The sequence below is a fragment of the Ascaphus truei genome, chromosome 8, assembly GCF_040206685.1.
Source record: "Ascaphus truei isolate aAscTru1 chromosome 8, aAscTru1.hap1, whole genome shotgun sequence".
In the NCBI taxonomy this organism is placed as follows: Eukaryota; Metazoa; Chordata; class Amphibia; order Anura; family Ascaphidae; genus Ascaphus; species Ascaphus truei.
In genome coordinates this window covers 64,972,780-64,984,266 of record NC_134490.1, presented here as the reverse complement: position 1 = coordinate 64,984,266, position 11,487 = coordinate 64,972,780, and the positions used below count along the sequence as shown (strand labels likewise).

General features: G+C 43.6%; 1 protein-coding gene across 2 annotated transcripts in view; it reads right to left on the bottom strand.

The window, feature by feature from the left end:
- Window positions 1-625: 625 nt before the first annotated feature.
- The window catches only part of RRP12 (ribosomal RNA processing 12 homolog), a 46,904-nt gene continuing 36,042 nt past the window's right edge, over window positions 626-11,487 (bottom strand). Inside the window, exons 30-34 of one of the 2 annotated variants that reach the window (XM_075612389.1) lie at window positions 10,587-10,639; window positions 8,424-8,496; window positions 4,783-4,844; window positions 2,767-2,849; window positions 626-1,353 (exon numbers count right to left, since the gene is read on the bottom strand). In XM_075612389.1, the coding sequence (XP_075468504.1) occupies window positions 1,254-1,353; window positions 2,767-2,849; window positions 4,783-4,844; window positions 8,424-8,496; window positions 10,587-10,639 (371 nt within the window). In that variant the 3' untranslated portion in view covers window positions 626-1,253. The remainder of the gene's footprint in view (window positions 1,354-2,766; window positions 2,850-4,782; window positions 4,845-8,423; window positions 8,497-10,586; window positions 10,640-11,487) is intronic. The other variant, XM_075612390.1, reaches the window with a different exon arrangement.

Below are 11,487 nucleotides of genomic sequence, written 5' to 3'. Positions count from 1 at the left end.
AAGTCCGCTTCTGTGTTTGGGAAATCAGAGACACCTCCATTTAATTCGTGACGGTAATAGATCCCAAAACACAGCTAATCACACACAATTCTTTATAAAGTGTAACGTTACAACATTACAACCTGAACTCAGAATATTGTTATTAAACATTATAGAAACACACAGGAGGAAAATCCACCAGCCCCAAACCCAACAATCCCTGTTTCAGATGGTTGCAGCAACGTCTGCGCTGACCAGTTAGTATAGCCTTGCCAACATGATATGCACTACGGACCCCCAGCTATGGAAGCAGAGGCTCATTAAATAATTAAAAATGGATTACAAATGACAAGTTTTTATGCAATTTAGAGAGTCCCATAAGATTACAGCCTCAATAGGGACTCAGAATGTCATTTGTGACCAGATCGGAAATGCAGAAACCCGCACCACACCCTCGCGTTGGTTATTTAGTTAACTCTCATTTGACCGAAAAACTGTGCCGATTAACTATAAAAAAAAGGCCGAAAACAGAATGCATCTTCATATTGACATTCATTATATATCAAAAGAGCGAGATATCATAGCCTTCACTTCAGGAAGGAGCAGTCATTTTTAATGGACATTTAATCGCACGGATTTGCATCTCGCCTCAATAATTAAACCTTTATTGCATTGTCCAAAACAGCAGTTTTTGACATGATTTCATTCTGTATTATGCAATTCCATGCGAAATGCACGAGGAAAACTCCCCAAATGACATTTACGAGAGAGAGGGGACCAACCAATTTTGGAGAAGGTCATTGACATATCACCAAATCAACGAAGCTACACTCCGCATGGGAACACGAGATACCTGGGAAATATGTTAATCTCAACACAATCTACATATTTAAGGTGGAACATTGCCCAGGTGTCTAAGCATGTGGAATACAGGTTACTAATGTACTTGGAGGTACAGTATACAAGTCACTAGATCCTCTCCTAAATTGGTCGTAAAGGTAATTCTTTTGCAATAATGGAAAAAAAGGGACATTCAATTTCCCTTGCACTTAATCTTTCACTCCCTCCCTTAAACTGAAGCCAATCAAGGTTTAGCATCAGTATGGGAAGCCTTACACCAACAGCATTAAAGTGAAGGTACAGTCTGGCGCTCCATGCTTCTCCGCGTCCGTCAGTAACACCACGTAGCAGGGCAAGACATAAAAGAGCGAGGTTTCTTTATTAGAGTTTGAATTCACACACAGTCCTAAGAGCGCCGAGAAGATTAGGCAAATTCAAGCCCGTCTCTCTTTCCTCTTTTTGCGCCCGGCCTGCGCCCCTCTCTGCGCAGCTTTCACCATGCCTTTGAACTGACCCTGCAGCTTGGCTTTTTTCCTACAGATGCAAAAAAGAGAAAAAAGAAACATCACGTAGGATATTCAGAAAAAACAAGTGATAGACAGCACTCAGAAAACAAGATAATCTCACGCAGGGTGCAAATAAAGGAACAAAAAGAAGGACCCAATTCCTCCTAAATAATTACAAAGCAGTAATAATAGTTCCAGCACTCACTCACTGACTGGTAGAGTAGGTAAGAGTAGGTAATTGCCAAATCAAAAAAAGATATTTAATGTCAACACAAGTCAAATCCACAGAGCGATCTGACCAACACAAAAGCGTCTAAAATACATACTGGAAAAAAACATAGTATGCGAAAAACCGAATATCACACAATGGGAGGTGGGGGTGGGGTGGGGGGAGAAACAAGGGGAGGGGAGGCAAAAAATGGAGATAAGCAGGGGGGCAACGTTTCGGGCACAAACCCCTTCCTCAGGGCCATTCCCTCAGGACCCCAAAAGGCGACACAGAGGTACTTCCCTTCCCCAATGCCCCAACACAATGAAACAGCAACCCTAGCAGATTAAGCACACAAAGCACCTCTAAGTAATCAATCTAAGAGTATGAATGACAAAGAAAAATAGAGAGAATATAACTGGTGTTAAATCCGACCACAGGGTATAAGACATCGAGCGTAATCACAAGCACTTCTCCTCCCCTGCTGCAGTCACCCTCGCATACTCTTAGATTGATTACATAGAGGTGCTTTGTGTGCTTAATCTGCTAGGGTTGCTGTTTCATTGTGTTGGGGCTTTGGGGAAGGGAAGTACCTCTGTGTCCCCTTTTGGGGTCCTGAGGGAACGGGCCTGAGGAAGGGGTTTGTCCCCGAAACGTTGCCCTCCCCTGCTTATCCCCATTTTTTGCCCCCCCCCCCCCTTGTTTCTCCCTCCACCCCACCCCCACCTTCCATTGTGTGATATTCTGTTTTTTGCATACTATGTTTTTTTGCAGTATGTATTTTAGACGCTTTTGTGTTGGTCACATGGCTCCGTGGATTTGACTTGTGTTGACATTAAATATCTTTTTTTGATTTGGCAATTACCTACTCTTACCTACTCTACCAGTCAGTGAGTGAGTGCTGGAACTATTATTACTGCTTTATCACGTAGGATATTGCTTGGTCTGCGGTTTTAAGCGGGCAAAAAACCTTCCCATGTGCTAATGCCCACGTGGTGGTGTGGGTACCAGGGCCTCGCTCCCCCCTTTAGCCTCTCCAAGTAATGTATCAAATATAGTAAAACAAGCTTTTACAGAAAGATCCCAAATCAACATGAACATAAATTTGATGAGAAATAAAGTTAAAAACATTACTGCAATAGAGAAAAAGTTACTGCTGATTATACAAACTCAAGTGTAACACGGCCCGCCCCCCCCCCCCCCACTTCCCACAAGAGTAATGGGTATTCATACCTTCGGTTGAGGTTGGCTTTGTTTAGGGGGATGTACGCATACGGATCATGTTTGCCCTTCTGTTTTACGTCACCTTTTCCCTTCTGCAAGGAGAACAGACATTTTGATCGGAAAATAAAAATGTATATGGAGCCTTCTTATCCTGCGTAACCTGTCCGCCAGTGCTTCAGCATTCATAGAAACAGAGAATGGGACAGTAAATAAGAACCACTTGGCACTTGCCATTTTCCTGATGTAAAACAGGTCCTATTTGATCATTAGCTTACTTTTGTACTTAGGATTTAGCCTGGTCTATCTCGAGCATGTTTGAATTCATTTACTATGTTAGCCCCCTACCACCTCTGCTGGGAGACTATTCCACTAATCCACCACCCTTTCCGTGAAGTACCGCCTCCCATTTCCCCCTAGCTGCCACCTTCCAGCTACAGAGAATGATCCTGTGTTCTAGTGCATCACTTTCTTTGAAATATGTTTCGATCTTATACTTTGCTGAATCCCTTCATACATTTCAAAGTTTCCATCATATTCCCCAATCCTCTAAGCCAGGGGTGCTACTCAACTCCAGTCAAGCCCCTACCCCCACCGGATCACCCCCCCCCCCACCCGCCGCCCCCCCTCAACAGGTTAGGTTTTCAGGATATCCCTGTTTCAGTACAGATGGCTCAATCATTCCCTGCTTCAGCACAGGTGGCTCAGAGTTAGTCTTTTACTTTGCCACCTGTGCTGAAGCCGGGATATCCTGAAAACCTGAAGACCTGTTTGGTGGGGAGGGGAGAGAGAAGAGAGGGGTTGTGGGGTTAGTCAGGACTGGGGTTGGGCGCCCCTGCTCTAAGCTGTGCATATTAAGGTCCTTTAGTCTCTCCCAACCAGTCTTCCGCTGCAGATCACGCACCATTTTAGTAGCCCATATTTTGCACACTCAGTGTATTAATGTCCTTCCTGAGATATGGACTCCAGGTGAGGTCTCACCAATGATCTAAAGTGGGATGACCGCCCCTCTCTTTCTGCTGCGAATACCTCTCTCTATACAACCCAACATCCTACTGTCTCTCCACATTGCTCACCTACTTTTAGTTTTGTACTATCATGGTTTTATTTGGCATCACTGTCAAAGGTTATGTCTTAGGTCTCGGCCAGGCTCCCCGCTGGCGTGCTGAGGCGTGCTGAGGCTCAGGGAAAGCGGGTGCTTTCCCTGGCCTTGCGGTTGCTTGCCCTGCGCGCCGTCATGTGGTGGGCCAGTGACGTCACGGAGCTGGTTCGCCCTCGTTGGGCGAACCGCTCACGTGACCGGCCCTGCGCTCTGGCAAGCGCGTGAATTTTAAAGTCTACTAACACCTACACTTCCGCGCGCTTGCGGAAGCGTAGGCGAGCCCCCACTAAAGCCGCTCTAATTGCAGCTGTAGGGGCTCAGTGCCAAGCATGAGCGAGCGTCAGCACGCTTCAGCGAGCAAGCGCTTACCATGGACGAGGCCTTAAACAGTAATGTAATAATTGGTTTGCTCCAAAGTGAACTTGTGACCCGAGGACATACCTGTGTGACCGAGCCTTCTGTGTCCTGTATACAGCATGTGAGCAGTGATGCCCCCGCAGTATTCCATTATTAGCGCTACATCAATACGGATTTCATGTGAGATATTTAGTGGCGACAACGGGGGCGTTTTTCATGTCTTACGTCGGCTGAAATGACGACTCCCAGGTCCCTTTCGTCTGTAGCAGTTGACATTATCGTGCCACTCATTCTGCCTTTGGATTTTTGCGACCCAGATGCATTATTTTGCACTTTGGCATTCATCATTAAGTAATGAATGGAATAACCCTCTGTGCTATTCCAAATTGCATTACATGTATATACACAAGATTAATACAAATCTACACTTGCCAAAGTGCACCGTAAGTAACACACAAGTGAGACAGGCACTTTCAGATATCATCCAAATCAATGTAATGTGATTAAAGTATTGTTTCAGTCCTCGCTGGGAATATATACACACACACACGATTAATTCTCCACTGTACCTTGGATTTATAATTCGTTCCCGGTTTTTTGAAGATTGGCCGGTGAATTCCGGAGCCTCCAGCTGTATAATACATGAGCAAAAACAAAACCCCAATTACAGGAGATTATTGCAACAGAGCGAGTTTAACCACTGACTAAGAACAAAGCAAACACATTAGAGAGTGAAACCACTTGTAGGATTTGTAGTTTTGCTCCTAATTGGGTTTCTCTGAAACGGCCAGATGCTGAATATCTGTGAGAAAAGCACGAAGCATGACAAATAAAGCACATAAAATGCCAGCAAATACTCATCATTACAGTCATTCGCTCCTGAGCATAATATTATTAGCACACAAATGACGATTATTAATGGGGTTATACTGCAAAACAGAACGTTAAAAAAAAAAAAAAAAATCGGGAAAAAATAACAAACTTGTCCTAACAGCTTCCACTCTGTGTTCTCCAACATAATTACCCAAGCGGCACTTTGTGTCTGAATGTAGCTACCGCGTGCGTCACTCTGAATTACAATGTTCTATTCGGCTTTTGCTTAAGACAGGTGGCCAACACCAGTCCTCAAGGGCCACCAACAAGTCAGGTTTTCAGGATATCCCTGCTTCAGCACAGGTGGCTCAATCAGTGGCTCAGTCAAACACTGTGCCACAGATTGAGCCACCTGTGCTGAAGCAGGGATATCCTGAAAACCTGACCTGTTGGTGGCCCTTGAGGACAGGAGTTGGCCACCCATGGCTTAAGAATTCGCTGTTTTTCACCCAGTTTCTTGGCTCCGTTTCCTCTCTGAATGAGAAGAGCGAGCTGCTATTTCTTGGGGATTTCAACTACAATTGGCTCGACCCTAAAAATAACAAAATCCAGATACAACTCAAGTCACTTAACCTAACGCAACTCATTTCCCAACCCAGACGGACAAACCTTAAATCTCACAACCATTCCTTGCTAGACTGGATTCTCTCCTCAAATCCCAGCAGAATCCAATCCTCTGGCATCCTTCCTAACATTTTCAGTGACCATGCAATAGTGTACTGTATAAGGAAAATTAAACCACCCCAATCAAGCACTAAAGTTCTCCTCACTAGAACATCTAGAAACTTTAACGCACAACAGTTTCTGGCTGACCTACCATCTTAGGGATGCCTTGTGCACAAGTCAAACAAGACACACAAAAGCCCAATACTACACTGACAATCTTCACCAGAATACATCAAATCCAGCTAACTTCATGAAAGTCAACAATATATTCCAGCCTTCTAGCCATGAACAACCAAGTCATATCATTAAGGAGGTGTTACTCTGACAAATCCCACTGACATTGCAAATGCATTCAATGAATACTTTGTGGGCTGTGCCATTAACTTATTAGCAAAATGCAACCCAAACCACAAACATGAATCTCATTCTGTGAGTACCCCTATAGCCCCACCCTCTCCCAACACTGCTCACAATATTCAATTTGTCCCAGTATCCTAAGAGGAGATTACACAAGCACTCCTCAAATTAAAACTAAGCAGCCAATGTGGACCTGACTTACTGCAATCTAAGTTCCTAAGACTTGGTGCCCCAGCCATTGCCAAACCAATTGCTTCCATAGTCAACTCTATTCTGTCTGCAGGCCATATCCCTAAGACCTGGAAAACTGCCAGAGTTGTCCCAATCTTCAAAAGTGGAGACAAAAACACTGTCTCAAACTACAGGCCAATCTCTCTTCTCCCAATACTATCCAAAGTCATGGAAAATGTGTTCTCTCCCAATTAAGTGATTACTATACCAAGACAAATTTCCCTAGCCAATTCCAATCTGGCTTTCACCCCAAACACTCAAACGTAACTACCCTGCTAAAAGTTTTCAATGAAATCCAGTGTGGAATGGAACGGGGACAACTCACTGGTGCAGTATTCCTAGATTTTGCAAAGGCTTTTGACACGGTTGATCATGCTATCCTGCTTAACAAACTCCAGAGCTCTGGAATAGAGAAGCATGCGTTAAACTGGTTTCAGTCCTACCTATCAGGTAGATCCCAACGTGTATCTCGGGCACTAACTCTCACCCCTTGGATATCACCTCTGGTGTCCCGCAAGGATCTGTCCTGGGGCCCCTACACTTCTCAGTGTTCATAAATGATCATCATACAGCTTGTAAGGGAGCTTCAATACACATGTATGCAGATGACACAATCTAATATGCACACAGCCCCAGCCTCTCCGACCTTGGTCACATACTTTCAATCTGACTTTTTGAGATTTGAAAATTGGATTTCCCAAAACAAACTGTTTTCAAACAATGACAAGACTGTAACAATGGTATTTGGGACCAAGGCTACATTTTTAAAGCTTCCAATGACTGAGCTCCAGATCAGAACCAACTCTAATACCATCCTAGCTGTCACTAGTTTTAAATACTTGGGCATATGGTTTGACTCCCATTTAACATTTGGGTTGCACATTGATACCCTGACATTTAAAACCTATGCCAAACTAGGTGTACTATATAGCAACAAATCCTCCCTAAATCTGCTGGTCAGAAAGCGTATCGCACAGCAGATGCTAATGCCAATTATCGACTATGGGGACATAGTATATGGCTCAGCACCCCAAACCCACCTTGGCAAACTTGACACCCTCTACAATTCAATATACCGTTTTGTCCTTCAATGCAACTACAACACACATCACTGCAAAATGCTAAAAGAACTAGATTGGCCATCACTTGAGTCTAGGCGCAAAGTTCATCTTTCCTGTCTTGCCTTCAAATACTTTCTGGGCAAGCTACCCAGCTATCTGAACAAGCTCCTCACCCCTACCACATGCAGCACTTCTCATCTGAGATCTGACTCCAAAAGACTGTACAGGGTCCCAAGGCCAAACAAAGTATCCGGCCATTCCTCCTTCTCTTACTGTGCACCCCAAAACTGGAACAATCTGCCGGAGACTCTCACAGCCACCACCAGTCTAAGTTCTTTCAAAACTAAAGCTGTCTCTCATTTTAATCTGATCTGTAACTGTTACATACGCCTATAAAATATATCATCTTTAACTGTGCATGCAATGTCTTGTATATAATGTATAACCCTGTTCATTTAATGTAACTATGTATTGTCATCCCAACTCTGTGCCCAGGACATACTTGAAAACGAGAGGTAACTCCCAATGTATTACTTCCTGGTTTTTTAAATAAACAGTAGGTGCCAGGTGCACATTTTTGGAGGCAGAATTAATGGATTTGTCAATGCCCTGTCCTAGCAGATTACTGTAAATATTTTGGGTTGGGCAGTTGATGAACAGATCAAAATGGCGCTCAGTTAAACTAATAATGAGTGGGTCCAAAAAAATTGGGTTGATGCTATATAATGTAATTGTTATACATGAAAAAACAATGACTGTGTTGACAATGTTGACAAAGATAGCCTTTTGTAGGCATGAGTCCCTGCCCCGTAGAGCTTACAATCTATGTTTGGTGCCTGAGACACATGGAGATAAAGTGACCTTGCCTTGCCCAAGGTCACTAGGGGCCAACACCGGGATTTGAAGCAGACTCCCCCTGCTGCGCACGGTCTGTGTTTTCTTTACTTACTGAGCCCACTGCATCGGCATACCCAAATTATCATGTAAAATGGAAGACCAGTTGGCACATGACTTAAAATCACCTTTATAATTTGAAGTCCTCTCTACAGCCTCGTCATCGTCATCTTCTCGAAATCGCTTCTTCTGAGCTTTTTTCTGTGGACAGTGTGACAGCGTAGAAATAAAATCAATGAGTCAAGGGTTCAAAGTATCAATGTGAGTTTATCTGCACCAAGGTACAAGTGAGAGAGAATTCAAAAATGAGCTCATGCCTCTGAAAACATATTGCTTGGTATCACATTTTTATACATTTCAAAATGAGTAATACGCCCCTTAAGGGGGCTGGCTTAGAGATAAAAAAACAATATGAAGACTTATACAAAAATACTTATTGATGCATAAATATGCTTCACATGCTATATTCTTATCCTATATATCACCATAATGTGGGCCCCTTAACCTCTGAGTTTAAGGAGTAACCCTGTTTAGCCCTCTGTGTGTACTGTATCTGTCAGATAACAGAACCTAAGGTCAGCAGAAATGTCAAAGGAAGGAAAAACCTCTTACGAATGCAATTTCAATTTCTTTCATGACTTGTAGCAATTATACAAGGGCGAGTTACAGCCAAGAGCGATACTCTGCAGGATCAAACAGTCACAAATCATACAGAAATATACATACATTCAAACACTCAAAAATGACCACTGCGCCAAAATGGTGGTGATGATAGTCTGTCTTCATATAGCCTGAGCCACACACATTATCTCAATCTTCACAAGAGAAAAAGCTGTGAGCCCATCAAAAAGGTCTACAAAATACAGGATGCATAATGCTTAAGCACCAAATTCCCACAAAGGTTCATAATCACTCACTTCAAACAGGGCCGGTGCAGGAGTATTTGGCGCCCAAAGCAAACCTTCAGCTTGCGCCCCACCCACCGAATTTACTTTCAGATTTTTTTTTCTATCTTAACTGAAAAATGTATATGTTATTATACCCAATAGATTGTTTCATACGTTCATACACACTCCTCCCTCTCTGCCGTGTAAACACACAGACACACACACACACACACACACACACACACACACACTTTTTTCTCCTCTGCTTCGCCCCGCCCCAAGACTCCTTACACAACCTCCTGATTGGCTGCTGCTGGGTAATGCTGGTAAGGATGGAGGAAACTGCCCAGCTCTCTCTTTCTGCTCTGGGAAATCTCCCTGCAGTTAGAAATCTGCAGGCCCAATATTTTGCCGCCCTGGGCAGGCACCCAGTTGGTGTAATGGGTAAACTGGCCCCGACTTCAAATCACTATATTTTACCTAAACTGGGCATGGGTTAAATACTGTAACAAGCTTGCCATTACTCTTAACCCCTTGAAGCTTAGCTGTTCCACATTTAAACAGTCTAACACCAAGCAATTGTGTTAACATTTGTGCTACAAAGGACGCAAATACTTAAAGGAGCTTTGCCTTCAACAAAAAGGACCCCCCTACAATCGGTTTGAAGCAGGGGGTCTCAGGAGCTGAACCACGTTGATTTCTGCTCCGGGGACCCTATAATCGCTAAGATAGTCCCAAAAGAAGATGATGCCGGTATCTCAGTCCTGTTTAAAGGTCCCGCTGTACGCGTTCAACAGGAAGCCCCGCACGGGATCACGTCACGGCTTCCTTTGGCTCCCAGGACCTTTATGCAGGCATTTTTTCTGCCCAGCTAGGGCGTGTACGTGCACCCTTTCCTGAGATCTCTCGAAAAAGGGGGTCCCTGGAACTAAAATCAACTGGTTCAGCGCCGGAGACCCCTGCATCAAACTTAGTTCTTAAAAAAAAATAAAAAAAGTGGGGGGGGGGGGGGGGGGGAAACATAGCGGTATAGCCAAATTTAAAGCAACAAAGGATATTTGTTCTATAAAAACAAGGTAACAAAATGGTCAAGTAATGCACCATTAACACAGTAGTATTAACATGTAGAAATAGATATGGGACTTATTGTCCATCGCACCAACTGTGGCATAGCTATACATGTAGAATAGGACCTGCAGTCAGAACGTTTGCAATATGTTACATTGTGCCATAGGTTTCCTACTGATGCTTTTTTAAGGGTATTTTTAACGTGATAAAAAGGCAGGATATTGCAAACAGATCCATAACCGTGTGCAGTGACCAAGGCTGAAACAAGCGAGGAAACTTTACAGGATGTCATGCAACTATTCCATCCACCAAAACCGAAAAGAAAGCCCAACTTACAGTCCGAATTCCAACTTCCTGCATGAGATCTGCCATTTCTTCATCTACTCCTGCTAAATAAAGCAAACAAGGAAATGTCATCACAGCAAGTATGCCCCCAACTCTTGTGATGAAATGACCTTTCCACCATTTATTCTGACAGTAATTGGAAAGCCATGCACAGAAAGCGAGTGCGGAGACTTCCAATGCAGAAGCAGACTATCCAACACTGGTCTTCGAACTACGCCCAACCCGCAGCCTCAGGTCCCATCACAATAGAGTATTTGTTACAACAGATTACTGTGTACGGATACAACAGAGAAAGGGGATTCCGCTTATTGTACCACACCAATTAGAGGAATCCCTTTTCTCTCTAGCTACCTTTTTGTGTTCAATTATCTTTGACTCCCCTGTAGCACCCCTTCCCTGCTAGATTACACCTAGTTTATTTATCTAGGCTGGTGTGGCGAAGTTCCCCTCTCCCTAATATACGGATACAAGAGCACATCAAAATATAGAGAGCTGAGGCACTCACTAATTGTGCTTCTCCACATTTACAGACCGTACTTAACGCAACGAATCATCCTTCACTGTGGAGTTTCAGGTCCAAATAGCAGTATACGCCCCGACTTTATTTCAACATGGTCATTTATTGCAGAAAGGCTGCATCACAACGGCTGCATCCAGATGAACAGCGGTTTCATGTAAAGATGCATCTTGTTTCCCTTTCATTAGTCAGCACAGCAAACATTATTAGACAGCCTGGGACAGGAGTATTATTATCGGATACACTCCTCTAAAACAGGCTTCTATCATCTGTAGCTCTTCTCTTCGGCTGAAACATGCCACTAATTTTTTTACACTTTCAGGGTCACAAAACCTTTCACATTAATGACTTAATGCTAAAAACAAAATAGGTAAA